Genomic DNA, 21064 nt, shown 5'->3' on the forward strand with positions numbered 1-21064 from the left:
ACAACACTCTTCTTTATTTCCGGTAACTTCTTGATACCACTAGGTTTCACCGTTTTTCCTGTGTTATTCCTCATCCATATTAATGATCGTTCTGAAAATCCTTTCTTTAAAGTAGCTCTATTTGCTGAAGACACAACTATATACTCCAGTCTTGACATAATACCATGGCTTTTTATTAGGGTACCGTTGAGCTTTCATCACGCATATATTGAATAAATTAACACTAAGGATTCTGGTTTTTTGGTTCCGGGTACCCGGACTCGGACTCGGCGAGTCTGTGGGTAAATACCCGGATTCGATACCCGGTTTAAGGCTCGGCGAATCTCATTGTTTGAATGTTTTGCCTTGTTTCGTAGACAGCGGTTCGTCGTCAAGCTGGATCCCTACCTTTCTAGAAAAATATAGTAGTAGGGTTTGTTAATCTAACTTAAAGTTAAACTTGGCCACGGCTTTTTAGATGTTTTGAGAACATTCAAGTTTATGTATGTTTTCATGAATATCCAAATACACGCCAAAAGAATCAACTTCATAACTCAAATTTTTTCTAATTGAATGTTTTTATATATAAGCGAATGCTCCAAAGGATTTGCTAATATAATATGTTTCTATATTAACAAATGTTTTAAAAGCATTTGCTAATATAAAAACTTTTGATTAGAAAGATTGAATTTAAGTTAATTTTTTTAGCGCGTATTTAAAAAACTAAAAAAAAACACTTTTCATTTATTAAATACTTCTCTATTTTAGGAAAAAAGTTAAATATCATAAATTTACTAGAACATTTTTTTACAGCCCCATTAAGCACTCCAAAATGTAGGAGTATTTCACTCAATGTACCGATTTGAAAAGTAGAAAATGCAATAAGCGTTCAACGATAATATCAAACAAAGATGGAAATACTTCATCAATGATTAAACATTTAAAAGTTAAACACGGGAAGAAATAGGAGAAAATTCTGGCACCAAGTTTAGTAAAATAAAGTTTTAATCTTCCTAAAGCCGAAAGAGATGTTATGAATTTAATTCATTAGTTTTATGAAAAAAAGAAGTTGGAAATATTAGAGTTGTTACAAGAAAAAAATAAAGAAAGCCGACAATTTAGCATTACACTAGATGAATGGACGAGTATGAAAATTCGGAAATATCTTAATATCAATTTGCATGGAATTGACTCTATAATCTGGGTTGAATTTATAATCTGGGTTTAGTGAGAATTTTTAACTTATGTACAGCTGTACAGTTAGTTGAAAAAGTAGAATAACATTTAAACACATAATATTAATTTAAAAAAATATATAGCTGGTTTAACCGGCGACGGTGCAAGTGTAATGAATTCGGACGAGAATCTCCTGGTCTCTATAATTTGTGTTTGAATCACACTATACACTTAGCTGTTTGTGATGTACTATATAAAAAGAAAAGTATTACCGTCCTGCAAGATGAAGATGACGTTAATGGAGATAGAAATGAACGTGGTCAAGATGATAATAATGATGATCAAAATGAAAAATAATATTCTGCCGAGAGCGACGGTGACGTCGAAGAGTACGGACAAGTTGAATTAACAAATTTAGGCAATGTAGAAGAAAATATAAAAAGTGTTCGTATAATTGTTAAATTTTTTAAAAGCTCTTCTGTGAGAAATAATATTTTGCAAGAAAAGATCAAAATAGTTTAAGGAAATGAACTTCAGGTAGTGCTAAACGTAAGAACTCGTTGGAACTCAATGATCGAAATGATATCTAGATTTTTAATATTATTTTATATCATTAAAGAAGCTCTGCAAGATATTAGAAGTATTCATTTAATAGAAAATTAATATAGAATTATTAAATGAACTGGAAAATACTCTCAAGCCTATTAAATTAACTGTTGAGGCTCTTAGCAGAGACGATGTTAATCTTGCAACAGCCCGATTAGCAATTGATTTTATGTTAAGAATATTAAAAGAAACCAATGGTAATTTAAGTTGAGAGCTACTAATGACGATGAAAACTTGAATAAATAGCCGTAAAAACCAAGAAATAGAAGAGCTATTTGATTCTCTTGTAAATGGTACTATGCTTTCAAAGAAAATACAGTTATATACAACAGATTTACTGAAGAGATTATTTGGTGAGGATGAAGAACAGCAAAACACACATGAACAGGGGCATTCAGTTGAAAATAATGAAAATACTACAGGAAACACACTGCCATTAACACTGGAGGAAGAACTACATAAAATATTAGAAAGTGCGAAATGTCCAATTTTGCCAAGTTGCGGAGATAAATTAGCTGATATTAAAAAAGAATTTTTATTACTTTCAAAATTTAAAAAAAGATCTGTATATTTAGAAAAATTGTATCAAGCGTTAATGACGATAAAACCAACATCAACAAATTCCGAACGAACATTTTCTGTAGCATCCAACTGCTGTTCAAGAATTCGTTCTAGATTATCGGACAGTTCATTAAGTGCATTAGTTTTTTTAAAGTTTTATTTTTTAAGTAAAAGTAATGGCTCTGTTTTGTATTAAACACTTGCAACTATTTTAATTGAGTTGAGTTTATTTTTGCTATTATATTTACATGCATTTTATAAAATGCGATATTTTTAAAAAAGTAATGTCAAGTTTATTTGGTAGTTATTAGGTAAGATTATAATAAGTTTCGAATAATATATTTATGTTAGACGTTGAACTGGCTAAAAGATGTTTTATTTACCTCAACGTTTACTAAATCCATTTTTAAAAATCGGCGTGAGAACAAAAAATCCTTTCATGCTATTGTTAGAATTGCAAGTTAAAAAGAAGTTTTGGACCCGGAACCGAACCCGATAAATATTCTTAGACTCGACTCGGACTCGTCGGGTCTAAAAATGCCGCGTTTTCCCAAACCCTATCTGGGATCGAAATGCAGACAAACAACTAAAAAATGTATAACAATACAATTTATTCAGTTTTCAATAACAACTCTTTGATTTTATAATTTTTTGATTTCTTGTTTAGTGTTTGTGAATTTTTAACAGCTGATTACAATGAAAGTTTTCATTTTGATTATTTAGTTTAAATTTGACATTTTAAAGCCTGACTCCAAGTTTTTATTTTTATCTCAGTAGATTTCTTTGGTGTGAAATTTAATAAATTATTGAATTTAATAAATATGCTTAGGGTGGGCATATTTTTCAAAAGTTAACTAATTACCCCTCCTTTGTATTAAGCAACTGAGAGTAAATGCTTAAACAAAAGGAATTTCACAAGGTCAGAAAAATATTAACTAGCTCTCTAGACATTGACTGTTAAAATCATATTTTTAAAATAAAAATGTTAAAAATATATTTAGTTAATAAGTATACAAATTTCTTTTCAAAAGTTGCGACCAAATTAAATAAGTACTCTTGAGTCCTTAATAAAAGATGGGGGATGTTTATTGATATTTTGAAAATTTTCGCACCCGTCACAGGATTGTTGAGGCCCCGCCTTCCCCTGCTCCCTCCCTTCCCTGTTTAATCATTTTTACTTGTCATCAACAACAACAACAACAAAAAATCAGTTAAAATTTGCCTTAAAAATTAGAAAAAATAATTTCAGTCTGAGGCTTTAAAAATCGCCGATCAAGTAAATCTCGACTTTTCAAAAATGAGCTTTTGGTTTTTTTCTCACTAAAGTTTAAAACTTATATCAGCATATTAAATCCTATTGAAATTATATCAAAACAGTTGTTAGAAAATGCGCATTTGATCACAAGCCACTCTAGAATTAAATAGTTTTATGCGTGTTTTGTAAAAAATATTAGCCCGGATTTATAAACTGAAATTTTTATATAAAAAAAATTCTTTTAATGTAACATAAAAAAATTCCCACCCCTCCTTCCTTTTATTAAACTCCTCCCCCCTCGTTTATTAGATCTGGACTTCCCACCCCACCCTTTTTATTTCCCCTCCCTTCCTTATATTAAAGACTTGAGAGAACATATTTACAAAAATATTTTATCCAGTATATACAAAATATTATACAAATGTATTTATTTATAATTAATATATATACAAATAATTATAAAAATATTATTCAAAAATAAGTTTTAATCCATAACTTTTAAGAAAGCTTAAATTTCAACTTAATTTCAACTAAAATTTATTCAAAATGGTTTTTAATCTTTTTTTAAATTTACTTTTTTTATATATTAGTACTTGTATAAGGATCACACAAAGGAATCTTTATATACACATTGCAATTAAGTCGCTCTGACGTCAAACAAAAACAATTGCATCGGCAGTCATGTTGAATGAGGTGATAACATTGCGAAAAATAAGAGAAAATCCTTAAAGAATTTTTGATAATTAAGAATGTTATAAGAAAATCATTATGAAGACTTGCCAAAAAAATGACATAATTTTTATTCCAGTGAAGAAATATTTACTAACATAGTTTCTTTTTTTTGGAATTAAAAATTGATTTGCAATAGGCTGTTGTTCAGTTAAGTTGTGTGAGAAAGTGGTAAGATTAGCTTTAAGAGAGCTAGAAAGATTGTATCATGTAAAAAAGTGGTTATAAAAGAGTTAAGAAAGATTGTACCACGTGAAGAAGTGCTTATTAAAGCATTAAGAAAGATTGTATCACTTGAAGAAGTGGTTATAAAGAGATCACGCAAAGAAGTGGATATAAAAGAACCACAAAGTTGTTAAGAATTGGTAATAAAAATGCTAAAAACCTGTTGTGTTTAAAATTGTTTAAACAACAATATAGTGTAAAGTAATGTAAAGATTTATCTTAATCACTTCTTTACTTTTTTTTTAATTTGAATTCTATACAACTTTTTTGTGTAAATTACCCACCAAACTGTTTATAATAAAGTATAGATAACTTTTATACGGAATTTATGTCATTTATTTTTTATTATTGCTAAATATTGGCATGTTTATACAGGCCCGTAGGAACAAACATTATATTGGGGGGGAAGGGCAGTGCTTTTTTTTTTATAAATAGCCCTGCGCCCTAATCGGCCACAGGGGGAGGGGGGCAATATTACTGGGTAGGTCAAATAGTAGTAGGTCACAAATTTTTGTTAAAGGAACTTACGCCGAAAATACAGGTAACAAATTAGGTTTTTTCTATCCTTTTTTTATTTTTATATCTTAATTTGTAATCATTTGTTTTTTTCAAAAAAATAACTTCAAAATTTTTTTTTTTTGAAATTTATTGGGGGGGGGGGGCAAATGCCCCTGCTAACCCCTCAATTGCTACAGGTCTTTTATAAACGTGCACACAATATTAACATGCAATACAAATTATCCTTTCAACAATTCTTAAAACATTTTACTAAAAGAGTTGGTTATTAATTAACAATAGTTTATCATTTACTGAAGCTCAATTAGGTACTTAGAAATAAAAAGCCGCATAAAAAAAATGTTTACATTCAATGTAAACATTTTTTTACACTTTTAATAACAATGGTTGTTATTAAAACTAGAATGAAAAAAAGTAATTGAAACAATTTTTTTAAGTTTTTTTAATCATTGCGTTTTCAGAACAATTTAATGCTTCTACCATTTTGAAGGGTGTGGTAACATTACAAACACATGACAACCTCGACCTAATCCAGAAAAAAAAGTGAAAAATTGCAATTTACAAAAAAAATAACAAAATAAATTAACAATTAAATTTGTAAAAATAAAATTTAAATTTTACAAAGGTATTCAAGCACAAAAGCATTGTTAAAAGTTTACCCATTATCAAGTAACAAACTAATTAAGATGCTAGTACCAATAAATAAAGCACTCAATCAAATAACCCGAATTTTGATTGAATTGTTTATTTTTATTTGAATCTAAATAAATATGTTCATTGAATCATTTAAAATAAATTTGTGCTTTTTACAACACTTTCACACACTTAAAAATAGTGCAATATAAATAGTTGCTTGTTTCTTTAAAAGCAAGTCTTGAATTATAAATTCTTTTATAGACAAGAAAACAATCTTAAAATTATTAAACTTCATAATTCCACACTTTTGAAATAAAAGGACATCACTAATGCTACACTTACATAAAATTTGGTACATGTTTTTGCTTTTTTTTTTTACAGATAACTATCAAGACTTTGCTTTAACCCTTACACTACTTGAGCTGAAATATGAACGTTGATAATTGGTCCAAGAAAGTGAATAGAAGTAGAAAATTAAGTTTCATTAAGGCGATAAAATCATATTTTTAATGTTCATATAATAAAAGACCAAATGATACAGAAAATTGACAATAAACATCATGGCTATTTCCAGTATTAAAATCAACAATGCTGCATTCTGTATTTATATCAGAACTAATAGTGTTAACAAATTTCTTTGTTACAGGCCTCGGCAGGAAGCGAGAGCTTCAGCTCTCGCGCTTGCCCACACTCCCCTGAAACGTTTTACGGGAGCAATTTGCAGCTCTCGCAAAAGTTTTTTTTCTCTCAAAAGTATCATTATCATTTTTAACTAAAATGAAAAAAGCAAAGTCAAAAAAATTTAATTTATTAGATAAGAAACAGTCACGGTTTTTTCAAAAAAAATATTTTACGTTTAAAGAATTTTTCATGTCTCAATAAATGACGCTTGTTATGTGTATATTATTGTAGCATTAGCATTGCAAACATATGCTTGTAACAAGTATAAAACCAAATTTTGTATTTAATAAGCAGTTTTTATATTAATAAATAGCTCTCGTAAAAAGCAGTTTAGAGGAGCAGCTCGCATGGCTTGCCATGTTAATTTTAGGAGAGCTTTTTCTCCGCTCTAGTGCTCATTTACTCCTGCAAGGCCTGTTGTTATAATGATTATACTTATTATCTGCATCTATGTTAATATTATTTTCATTCTTTTTGACAAGCAAATCAACAAGATGTAAACTTTTTGTTTAAACATAATTTCGAAAGCTTTATTTTCCTTTATCCTTTTTTCCAAGTTTATCATCGAATCTTTAGGTATTCCAATTTTTTTAAATCACACCAGCTGGCAAATGTTCATGGTAGCAAGAATCTGATGAGAATAAATCCTAATTACATTGTTTTATTGCACTTTTATATACATTTTCTTCAAACTTGGTATTAGGTTTCTTTACATTTTGTATTGTTTGTCTGAATTTCGATCCAGAAATCTATTTTTAGAACCGCAACAGTACCTTATTGCTTAGAATAAGAAATTGATCTTGAAAGCAATTCCTCTTCTGTGATAGCTTGAAATTTGCAGTAGGTAATGAGTATTGTAATATTGTTGACATTCCTATGTTGATGAATGACAACACTCTTATTGAGTTCTTTACTTTATGTTACTTTAGATTTCCTTTTTTAAACTGGCCTCTGAAGCTATATATACAATCCATTGCAATGTTGGCATCTGCTAAAGAGAATGATGGACAGTGTTGTCTTGAGCTGTGAAGCAGTCATTATTTTGTTAACTGAATTTACCCTCATGAAAATTATACCATATCTACAGAAACATAATTCATTGCTTCAATGTGTAACCTTTTTTAATTGGAAATTCTTGAAAATATGAAAAATTTGTATTTTATTTTCTTACAACAATAAAACAGCAACAAAGTAATCATAGACGGTAAAGTCAGATTTGATTGAAAAAAATAACCTAGTTTTTCTTATATTTCCCTAAAAAAATTAAACATCATAGATTTCATCATTTTTTTAATTAAATTTTAAAGAAGTCTTCTAGACACTCATTCAGACAAAGAAGAATGAAAAAACCTGTAAAGTAGCATGTCAATTTTTTTCTCTAACAAATGCTCTTAATACATAAATTGATATATAATGTCTGCCGTAGCTCGAATTCTCTCATAATTAAACTTTTTATCATGTGCAATATAATAATCCAGTGAGTACTTAAGTTTGCAACAATATATGTATGTGTGTGTGTGCATGTCAACAATATATGTGTAAAAGGTGGTAACTTTCTGACTATCTTTTAAAAAATGTGACGATCATGGTTCTACACTATAAAAAAAAAAAGTCTTAATGAGGAAATATGTATTCATTTTTGGTTTTCTTTTCAAAAACATCACCTATCAAAAAATAAAAAGTTTGTTCTTTGTGTAATAATGTTATTGAAAGTGAAGCAACATATTATTAAATCCTTTTTACTGTTTATAAAATATAAATTGAGACTCAAGAGTTTTGCAATGCAAAGATTGTATTAAAGATTGCAATTCAAAGATTGCATTAAAGGTTGCATTAAAGATTGCATTAAAGATTGTATTATAGATTACAATTCAAAGATTGCAATTCAAAGATTGCATTAAATGTACAGTTCTCTCTGCACAACTATTGTTGCGCTGGCTGTCAATTATTGATGGTTTTTTACACCAAAACACTTGTTAGCATTTTCATTATTTTAAACATCATCTGCCAGCATAGTATTGGAGTTTTCTTGAAAATCTGAAAACCAGTACTGCAGCCAAATTTCACAAATAAATGAACAAATCTGCTGCAGTTGATTTCTTATTTGAGGAAATAAAATAAAAGCCAGGATAGCATAGATTCCATGTGAATTCCATTGCTCAAGTTTAGCAATCCACAAAATTTCATATACAGGATTTTTCCATTGTTGGGGAAATAGAGAAAAGGTATATACCAGCTCCAAATTAAACAACATGTAATCTCTACATATAATAGTAGAGAAATTCATTCTTGTTTGGCTTTGCACAAGTTTTGTCTATAGAGAATCATATTCATCCAAAATGTCATCAACAAAATGCACGATTTCTGGAGAATAGTTATCACCTAAGATTTCATCCATGATATGTTTTAAAGTGCAGTCCAAAAATGGTTTTAGCAGCCAACATATTGTGCCACAAGTAAATTCATTAGTTTCTGCTGGCGCTGTAGAATGAATTTAACTCCATTTTTCCTGCCAGATTTCACAGCCGTTGTATACATGACAATCATTGATATTGATGCCCACAATTCAAAATTATCCAGAATATCTTTTATATCCATACCTATTGTTTGCGCTCTCAATTTTTTCAGAGTTATAACACCTAATTTGACTTCTTATTGATGTTTTTGATTAATACCACTTGCAGTATCTTGCCATTAACCTTCTTTCCATCAAAATGCACTGCCCAATTTTCTCCCTTCACAGTTCTCTTCATATTTATCTTCATCTTTTCATTCTGTTTCTTTATTGCTTCCAGAATTCATATATGGGAGGGGGTGGGACAGCTAACACTGTCAGCAAATAACTGCTTGCATAATTCAGACACATTCATGGTACTTATGTTAACATTCCTGACTAAGGTGTAGTTGTTGAATGGTGTGGCAAAATAATTTTTATTTTTTCTGGAGGCTCATAGGATTTGTCATTATTAGTTTCTGAGTTGCTTTCTGAGTTGCTATTTGAGCTTTTGCAGAGGAATTAGGGATTGACAGAGTGGACTGACTGGATTCCTTTATTTTTTTACAAGGATGCGCTGGTATGCATTTTGTTGTTTTATACCCCCACCTCTCTGCCACTTAAGACTTGGTTTTTTATATAACTGCTTATAAGCCACTCTCCATTTGTACATGTGATGTCAAATATACTAGCAAAAGTTACTTTTTCATCTTTTTGATCATGGCGCTTTATAAAAGTGTTGTTTTCAGATATTAGATTTTCCACTCTTTTCACTATAGACTTCAATTTTATGACAGGAATAATTTAACATTATGATCCACAAAGACTTCAATTCTTTTATAATCATTTTATATCTTCTTTGCAACACTTAACATTTTTTGCAAGATAATGGTATCTGCCATTATCTTTCAAAAAATGTGAAGGGTTTTTCAGAGCTATTTTGCAGTAATTCTTTTACAATGTTTCTATAAATGGTATGCTTTTCCTTAGTTGAATGGTTTTTTTAAATGTTACCAGATTATTGGTCCACAAAAGAAAATTTTTGTTAATATCATTACTTGGTTTCTTAAAAGCCATTGAAACTCTGCAATTAAAAAAAATTCTTTTATTAGCTCGACTAAACATGCGATCATATTTTACTTTCACTAAACAATAACTTATCATTGTAGAAAATACTGTAGTGGTAACAAACAAACAGAAGTTAATTTCCAACAATTGGCTGATATATAGAGTTGAAGATTTTTCTAGAAGGAAAACCAGGCAGTTATTGAGTGAATATTTATAAATATTTTTAATATATTAACAAGCGCTATTCTTGCTGCAACTAAATATGAGATATCAAAAACATTCCTTCTAGAATATTACTGTTGAATAATATTGTTGTTACTAATGGTTAACAATTGTTAAAATGTTAAATATAGATTTTTAGGTGTTGTTTTTGATCAATGTCTACATAAATTTAAAAAAAGTTACCACCCTAATAAATATATATATATATATATATATATATATATATATAATATATATATATATATATATATATATATATATGTATGTATATGTATATATATATATATGTATATATATGTATATATATATATATATATATATATGTATATATATATATATATGTATATATATATATATGTATATATATATATATGTATATATATATATATATGTGTATATATATATATATATATATATATATATATATATATATATATATATATATATATATATATGTATATATATATATTTATATAGTTCTATAGATTGTTGCATTTGGGAGTACGGAAGGAAAAAAATGATTCTTATGCCAACAAATAGGTCACTTTTAATTACTTTTGACTTTCGTCCATTATTTGCGTGTTGTCAGAAAGTATAAATCATTAATTTAATTACAAATTAATCGTTTTTTAAAAAACCCACAAAAACGCAAATTTAATTGACCAGAATGTTTTTAAAAACATTCTGAATGTTTTTAATAATATAAACAATGTTTTTATTTTTATTTTTTTTAATAAAATGTTTTTATTTTTATTTTTTTTACTGTAAATCATGCACAGAGTGTTGCTACATCGACTATCTTATAGCCTGACTCGCAACAAAGTGCTGCTACATCGACTGACAAATAGCCTGACTCGCAACAGAGTGCTGCTACATCGACTGACAAATAGCCTGACTCGCAAGGGAGTGTTGCTACATCGACTGAGGGTTTGGTTAGGGCAGGCAGTCTATCAAGTAACAAAAAAAAATTCCGGTCTTGCATTTTAATTTTTACTTTTTGTCAACAAAACTTTCTGACAACCAGTTAGGAGTTATATATATATATATATATATATATATATATATATATATATATATATATATATATATATATATATATATATATATATATATATATATATATATATATATATATATATATATATAAAGAAAACTTTTTCTTTTCCTTATGATAAAGTAATGTTTAAATTTCATTTAATTTTTTTTTTTTTTTTAATGTCTATCAAGAATCTAGATCAATCTCTTTCAAGTAAAAAATGGCCATCAGGTTTCTGTACTCAAGTTACTGCATTATGTCAACGCTCTTTTATTGAAGCTAAAAGCGAAATATGGGATAAGTTAAGCTTTATACAGGTAATGGAAGTATTACAGTCAATTCTATTATAAGAATTATTCTTGACTAAATCTCAGTAAAATGTGTTCTTAATCTACTTTAATCTCACTCAAACAAGTGATTTTAATTAAGAATGATATTGTTTTAATTTAATAAAGTTATGTTCTTTTTTAGATTGTTTTTTTATTTTGTTTTCAATACTAGTTTTTATATGAAATAAAAAAATTTAAATTTTTGAAAATCCCTTTAGGCTACTTTTATATCTAAATAATTTATTGTGACAGGGCCCGTTAAAACTAGATGATTATAGCACAAAATGTAAATATTAAGAAATAATATCTACAAATTTTTATAATTGTATATTCTAACCATTTTGCAAAACAAACTTGAAAAGTATTTTCATATATATTTTTGATTTTTACATATACTTATGTTTTAGGTCATTTTTGTAGCAATTATTGCAGGCTTAGTATGGTTTAATACACCTTATTCAGAAGCATCAATATCTGATAGACAAGGAGTGGTAATTGATTATTTTTTTGTTTAAGTGTATGAAAAATTAGATTATACAGTCAACAAATTTTTATGCTATTTTGTAATACATTATAATTCTTTACAAATTAAAATCATTAAAGGGATCCCAAACCTCTTAGATATGTTGTGTTCAAATTGAAGAGAATGATAAAAAAAAATGTTTGGGCTAAATTTTTTTGATTAAAACAAAAGAATAAATGCATACCAAGAAACACTAAACTAACTTTTTATTTTAGTTGAAGCTTGCCTTTTCGGTTTTGTTGTAGGCCAAATAGTCTTCATAATATATGCCGCAATCTACAGATTTTTATAGGCAATTTATTCAAGCGTGTTTTATTCCAGTTTTATTACATGGCATCATTGATTTTTTTGTTGTTTACACAATCGATCTCTTAAACAAACAAAAAAATCAATGACGTCATGTACTAAAACTCTTAGGAATTAAACACACTTAAATAAATTATCAAGTCTGTATATTGTAGCGTATATTATGAAGACTATTTGGTTGCAACAAAACAGAGAAGGTGAGCTTCAATTAAAATAAGTTAGTTTTTCTTTCAATGCTTTAACATGTCGATGATTGTTATGCATTTATTCTTTTGTTTTAACCAAAAAAATTTAGCTTAAACGTTGTTTTTTTCAAAGGTTTGGGATCCCTTTAGGTTAAAAATTTTGTAAATTGCTTTAAAACTTGAAGTTTATTTTTCTTCTTTGTTGTTTAGATATTTTTTGCTTTGATGTATATATTTATGCGTCAAATGATGCATTCTATTATGACATGTACGTAAACATTTTATTATGGTATGTAAGTCAACATTTTATTATAGTATCCAAGTAAACAGTTAATATTCTATTACTGCATTTAAGTAAATAAGTAAATATTCCATAAAAATTGACTGCTTAATTCATTATTAGAATGGTACCTAATAAAAAAAAGGAGAATGGGTTCTTAAAAAGTACATTTTTTTTAATAACTTACTTATTATTAGCAGCAAATTTAACGTTTAATGAAAGTTTTTTATTTGATAAGTATGATTATGCCAAATCTAAATAGAGATCACGTACAATATAAATATAGATCACGTATTATTATAACTATAGTTAAATTGCAAAAGTTATTTCAAAATATATGTTCTCAAAAAGTTTTATAGACTTTTTTTTAAATAATCTTTGCTTTGCCTATATATTCTGTTTGCACAAGATATGCATTATACAACATGTTTGCACAACATATGTGTTATACAACATGTGTTATGCAACACTACCAGTTATTACTTCCAGTTTTTTTTACTTCTATTTTACAAGTAAAAGCTAGTAATATGGTTGTTACATTATATATTTGGTGAAAAAGTGTTCTGTTTATTTTTCAGTTCCTGCAGAAAAAAAAGTTATTGCCAAAGAACGTTCATCAGGTATGTATCGTCTTTCTGCATACTTTACTGCAAAAAACATAGTTGACCTTCCGATTATGCTAATACCACAAGTTATCTTGTACACAACAATTTATTGGTCTGCTGGACTCAATCGCTCTCCTGTGTTTTTGCTTGGAATATTTACAGTTATTTTGACAACAGCACTTTCACAGGTTTACTTTGTGTTCCTTGTGTTTCTTTTGTGTTTTATGTTATGTTCCTAAAAGAAACTAGTACAGAAATATAGTAACAATGGGTGGATTTTATAAAAATATTTAAAAATTTCAATTTTATTTTTTACTTGTATATGATTGTTATTTCGAAGTGTATTCCCAACATTCTGTTGCTTCTGGATAAAGTAGAAAGAAAAGTTTTAAACACACTTCCTTAGTTCAACAATTACTTTTTTGGAAAAGTCAAAAATAGTTTTTTACCTTTTAATAATTTAAGCTGTTTTATTTCTTTTGCTTTATTATCTAACGATGTAAAAAATAAAACGAATGTTTATTAACAAAAATAACAATAAAACAATATAAAATTAATAAAACCATAAAAAGATTTACTTAGACATAAAAAAATTTGAGAGTGTCTATTAAAGTAAAATATTTTAGTGTCCACTTACTCATAGCAGACATAGTAAAACATTACTCATGATAGGCATATAAATGCTTATTTATATGTCTATCATGATATAATGTATATATATACATATATATATATATATATATATATATATATATATATATATATATATATATATATATACATATATATATATGTTTATATATGTGTGTGTGTGTGGTGTGTGTATATATATATATATATATATATATATATATATATATATATATATATATATATGTATGTATGTATATATATATATATATATATATATATTTATAAGTAAAAACCTATAGTAAAATTCGTAGAGAAGTTATGTGCCGTTTCTTTTATCACAAATTTACCATTTGCGGTAAAAAAAGGCACTCTATGACATCTAACAAGACAAAATAAAGGTCAGATTATGTTAAAATGCATTAATTGAGGAAACTAATTAAATTTATTGTTTTTTTAAAAACCACAAAAGTGCAAATTAAATGACTAGAATGTTTTACAAAACATTCTGAATGTTTTTAATTTTATTTTTTCACTGTAAAACATGGGAGGAATGTAGCTTTATTGACAATCTTATAGCCTGCTACTACAAGAGAGTGCTGCTACATCAACTATCTTATAGCCTGCTGCTACAATGAAGTGCTGTTACATCGACTGAGGGTTTGGTTGGGGTAGGCAGTCTATCAAATAATAAAAAAAACTTTAAAAAAAAATGTTTATAAACTTTTCCAGTCTTTAAAACAGTTTTTTTTTTAAAAAAAACATTAACTTCTTATTTTATTAGAAAAATTAAGAATGACCAATCAAGAGTCGATATATATATATATATATATATATATATATATATATATATATATACATATATACATATATACATATATATATATATATATATATATATATATATATATATATATATATATATATATATATATATATATATATATATATACATATATACATATATACATATATACATATATATATATATATATATATATATATATATATATATATATATATATATATATATATATATGTAAATATATACATATATATATATATATATATATATATATATATATATATATATATGTATATATATATATATATATATATATATATATGCATATACACTTATGCTTAAAACAACAACACAAAACATTGTAATAAACAATTTAATAAAATAAAAGTTCATTGAATATAGCTCTAAAGAAAAATTAAAGTTATATATACTTAACATAAGTTAAATATATATAACACACAGATGTAAATAATATAATGCAATATTTATATATATATATGTGTGTGTATAAATATACATATATATATATATATATATACATATATATATATATATATATATATATATATATATATATATATATATATATATATATATATATATATACAGTAGCGTGCAAAAGTAACCGGACAAGAGCATAACTTGAGATAACTTTTGAATGAAAAGTCCAATTTCTTTCAAATTTTCACTGAAATGTCAAAATATTGATTACAAATCTAAAAACAAATGAATTTTTACTAAATCTAAGCAATCTAATCTTAAAAGTTCATTTAATTAAAATTTCCACGTGCCAAAGTATCCGGACAGAAAAAAAAACTTGAATTAGATTTTTTTTTTAAACATTTTTTAAATTGAAAATACTTTATTTTAGAGTAAATTGCTTTAGTACTTTGTTGGGAAGCCCTTAGCATTAATTACTGCTTGACAGTGACAAGGCATTGCGTCCACCAGCTTAATCACAATAATTTATATAACCCTATATTTATATAAAATTTATATAATTTATATAACACAATAATTTATATAACTTAATCACAATAATTTATATAATTTTAATAACCAGCTAATCACAATAATTTTGATTTTTCGCCATTCTTGTTTCAGAATATTCAATAAATCAAATTTACTTGCTGATTTTCAACCTGAAATTTGTCAATCTATGTGTTTCCACAGATGTTCAATAGAATTAAGGTCAGGACTTTGCTATGTCAATTTCATTAATTGAGTTTTTTTGTTTTTGAAAAAGTCTTTTATAAGGGTTGAAGTGTCTTTTGAGTCATTATCCTGCTGAAATATCCATCCCTGAGCCCTGAAAAATGTTCCACGCCAAAATGCTGTTTTGGTAAATGCTATAATTAAAGAACTTTATCATGAAAAATGTGGTGTTGACACAATCTAGCGTCTTTTGAGGTCTGCAAATCTACTTGGAAGACGTCCTACAAAGAAACTTTTTATTTATATAAAGAATCGAAAAGCGTGCTTCAGATTTGCTAATGAACATTTGATTTGGGCAAGAAAACAGTGATTGAAAGTACTTTTTAGTGATGAATTTAAGTTTATGTTATTTGGGTCTGATAATATTAGATATGTCCATTGACCAAAAGGCCATAAAAACGATCCTAAATACCAGCTATCAACAGTAAAGCACAGAAGTCGAAACGTTATGAACTGGGCTAACTTGAATGAAGATTGTATCGGTCCTATCCATTTGATTGATGGCATAATGGACAAAAATATGTACAAATATATAGTTAAGAATGTTATGCTACCACATGCTAAAGACAAAATGCTTTGAGGAAGGATGTTTTAAAAGGACAATGACCCAAAGCACACTTCAACCCTTGTGAAAAACTTTTTTAAAACCAATGAAATTCGATTAATCGAATAGCCTTAGCAAAGTCCTTACTTTAATTCTATTGAATTAAAGTGTCTTTAATTCAATAGAATTAAAGTATATAGAAAGTAATAGAATGTCTATGTAAGCTCATTGATTGACAAATTTCAGGTCAAAAACTAACAAGTAAATGTGATTTATTGAATACTCTGAAAAAGAATGGCAAAAACTAAAATTATTGTGATTATGAAGCTTGTGGACTCAATGCCTTGTCACTGTCAAGCAGTAATTAATGCTAAGGGCTTCCTGACAAAATAGTAAAGCAATACTTTAAAATAAAGCATTTTCAATTTAAAAAATGTTTAAAAAAAAAATCTTATTCAATACTTTTGCACTTGCATATTTTAATTAAATGAACTTTTAAGATTAAATTGCTTAGATTTAGTAAAAATTCTTTTGTTTTTAGATTTGTAATCAATTTTTTGACATTTCAGTGAAAATTTGAAAGAAGTTGGACTTTTCATTCAAAAGTTATCTCAAGTTATGCTCTTGTCCGGTTACTTTTGCACGCTACTGTATATATATATATCTATATATATATATATCTATATATATCTATATATATATATATATATATATATATATATATATATATATATATATATATATATATATATATATATATATATATATATATATATATATATATATATATGTATATATACATATATATATATATATATATATATATATATATATATATATATATGTACATATATATATATATATATATATATATATATATATATATGTACATATATATATATATATATATATATATATATATATATATATATATATATATATATATATATATATATATATATAGATAATATTTTTTTATTATGTATTTATTTTTTGTTTTTGTTTAGTCAGTTGGACTTGTAATTGGTGGTAGTATAAAAGATTTCAAGAAAACTTTGGTTGTTGCAGTAATTTTCAACTTGAGTAACCTTTTACTAGGAGGTTTTTATAACAAGCGGCTTCCACCATGGTTAATATGGAGTAAATATATATCAACTTACACCTACATTTATAACATCTTTTTGAGAATTGAGTTTGAATATGCTAAGGAAGAGTTTAAGTATATGTTTTATTCATATTATTATTATATAACTTGTATAACTGTAAAGTTATTGCTTAATTACAAATGTCTCTTTTTTTGTAGCATTAATCCATAAATCTTGGAATTTTTCAACACTATTTGCACATTTGCTTCCGTTTTTCAGTATTCCTCTCATTAACATGTGATAACTAAAAATCTGGACAAAGTTTGTGTAAATATAAAAATACAAAGGAAAAATTTTATATAATTGCAATCACTGCTATTTTGTTGCAAATTTAAGTCTTCAAATGTATTATTAAAAAATAATTTATTTAGGAATAATTAAAAATGAAAAAAAGCTTATAACGAAGACTCCCTTAGAAAATGAGTGTACGCATTTTCGGATTTGCACCCAGATGACAACAAAAACTTTATTGTAAATCATTTTCGAATGGAGAACATACCAAAATCTACTATTTATAATATACTTAAAAGAAAGGGGAACAATATAGGACCAGAAAGAAAAGTTGGAAGTGGTTGCAAAGCAATAAAGATGCCTGCAAAAGAGATAAAGCGCCTTAAAAAATCAGTTGATCAAAAGGATGGTATTTCACAGTGTGGTCTTGCAAAACGATTTCATGTATCACAACTGTACATATGCAAAATTATTCACCAAAAAACTAGCATTCGTTATAATAAAAAACTAAAACACCAAAACATCGGCTCAAAAAGCAGCTGTTCGTTCAAAGTGCTGCAGGTTGGTTTCGATTATTCGGAAAAAAATTGTTATTATTGACGATGAATTTTATTCTTATTTGAGCAACACTAATATTTCTGGAAATGCAGCATCAAATGATGTAAGGTTAAAAAGAAAAGACAAATTTGAGCCAAATTTAATTGTTTGGATTGCATTCTCTACAAAGGGAATCTCTCAGCAGTACACTGCTCCGTCAGGCCAAGCAGTTAATGAAGATGTGTATATTTCAAAATGTCTTGTTAGATTAGAGATATTCATTGAAAAACATCATAAAAATATTGTTTTTTGGCCTAATCTAGCTTCGTCACATTATTCACATAAAGTACAAAGTTAACTTAAAGCAAAAAATAATGAATTTGTACCAAAAGAGCATAATCCTGCTAATGTGCCAGAATTACGTCTAATTGAAGATTTTTGGTCTGAACTTAAGAGATTAGTGTTCAACAAAAACTGGCAAGCTGAAAACCTAGGCAAACTTAAAAAGCGGATAGAGTTTTCAATTAAAAGAATCGACATAGAACATGTACATCGGCTTGCTGCCGCCACATTTACAAGAGTAGACACTATTCGTCGTCATGGCATGAAAAACTTATAAATCTTTTTATTTTTATTATTTAGATGTTTTTTGTTATTAAACTTTTTAAATTGTTAAAAAAGATGACTCCGTTAAAAAGTTATACCATTTCTAATTTTGTCCAGATTTTTAGTTATCACATGTTATTGCCCAATAAGATTTGATGACTCACTGCTTAGGACAGTTCAGTAGATTAGCATCCATTGGAACTATATTGTCAATCAATTTTTTTTTTTTTTGAATACTGTATTAATGCCAGATTTGGCCAAAATAAAATTGGTCATCATGTTGATTTTCTAACCATTCAGTCACGTATAGATCTAATGTCAAAGTTTGATTTGTTATGAAAGGAGGGTTTTAAAGCCACAAATCCAAATAACCTGTCATACAACAAACTTGAGAGGGTGGAAGCATCAAGTAATCTTTTTTACTGTAAGTTTGATCATGTTCTAAAATGCACAATTTTTATTTCTTTTTTTTTTTTGTCACTAGTTAAAGTAAATCTTAGTTCATCCCCTTGCTTTCATTTCTCCAATAAGTGACCTTTTTGGTCTTTTTTTTCTTTTGAAAAGTTTTAAGATTTTTATTTTAATACTCTTTAAATGAAAGGTATACTGCATTTAAGCTTTGTAACTAAATCTTGTTGTAACTGAGTTGAATACCAATTAATCAAGTCAACTGTTGATTTCACATCCTTTTTGTTATTAAATCTTGATTTTCTACCACTTCCCTGTTTTCTATTTATAGTTTTGTTCTCCTTATAATGTTCTATGACAATGCTAACAGTTGATTTTGGAACTTTTAAAATTATTGAATATGAGCTATTGAATATTTTTTCAATTTTCAGACTTTACTCAACAAAAACTAATCAAATGTAAACAAAACTCATGCATAAAAAAATACTTATGTATGTATTATTTTAACAAAAAGTTTTTAGAATTGATTAAGTGGTTTTTGAGAAAACTAATTTTAAAATTGTGAATGCATTAAAGCATAACACTTGCATTGTTTTTCATATTTTTATCACCTGCATATTTTTGCAAAATGTGCACCAATGTAGCATTTTTTGAAACTTTAAGTAATCAAAAAAATCATTTCTATAAATGTTAGCTGTTTATTATGATTTTATATGTAATTTGGGGTTAAAGTTGACATCATTTTAATTCTTTATTGATATGTAACACATTAAAAAATCATTTCTTACAAATTAACCTTTTTTATAAAAAAAAATTAACAGTAGTCTTAATGCTTCTGCAAATCAAAATTGATAAAAAGATTGTTTAATAATAATAAACACAATTTAAAATGTTTTATAAATATGGCAAATTGCCTGGTTTTGTCATAAAACTTGACATGTGTTTTTATTTTAGATGTGTTTTGTTTTAACAGATCACATGCATATGTTATACTGAGTATGTTATGTCATACTGAGTATGTTGTGACATACCAAGTATGACACGTTTATGCTGTGTTGAAGAAGTTGTACATGTTTTCTTTTGATTATACTGACTAAACTTTCAGGTTGATTCTTTTAGTTTAAGCATAGTTAATAGAAGTTATACCTGGTCGGGAAACCTCGTGTAATTGTAGCTTATTTTTATGCGAAACTTGAACGCCTAAAAAATATCAGTCACATGATCAAAGTAAGTGCAAACATTCATTTAAAATGACTGAACATGATATTTTTGTAGTGAAGATTTAGATTTAATGTTTTTGGACATAGATCAAGATGTTAGATCAGGATCTTTTGGATAATGTAATAGAAGTCGATCTAAATGAAGCATTAGACGAGGTAAGTAAAACTTCATTTGTTATATTTATACATTGTACATAAATATTTTAGTGTAACAATCCTTTAATCAGACTGGACTAATCAAGTCACCGGCTTGAACACATGTGTGAATAAACCAGTAGAGTTTTTTATATTTCTTAGCATGCTAATTTCTT

At 26.8% G+C, this 21064-nt stretch overlaps 1 protein-coding gene across 5 annotated transcripts in view; it reads left to right on the plus strand.

Annotated features, from left to right (window-relative positions):
- LOC100206794 (uncharacterized) overlaps positions 1-21064 on the plus strand; it is a 71448-nt gene that overhangs the window by 37610 nt on the left and 12774 nt on the right. For all 5 annotated transcript variants that reach the window (XM_065793338.1, XM_065793342.1, XM_065793339.1 and 2 more), the window contains 5 exons: positions 11376-11501; positions 11921-12004; positions 12738-12795; positions 13386-13600; positions 17614-17825. In XM_065793338.1, coding sequence (XP_065649410.1) covers positions 11376-11501; positions 11921-12004; positions 12738-12795; positions 13386-13600; positions 17614-17825 — 695 coding nt within the window. The remainder of the gene's footprint in view (positions 1-11375; positions 11502-11920; positions 12005-12737; positions 12796-13385; positions 13601-17613; positions 17826-21064) is intronic.

This window comes from Hydra vulgaris, chromosome 03 (genome assembly GCF_038396675.1).
Source record: "Hydra vulgaris chromosome 03, alternate assembly HydraT2T_AEP".
NCBI lineage: Eukaryota > Metazoa > Cnidaria > Hydrozoa > Anthoathecata > Hydridae > Hydra > Hydra vulgaris.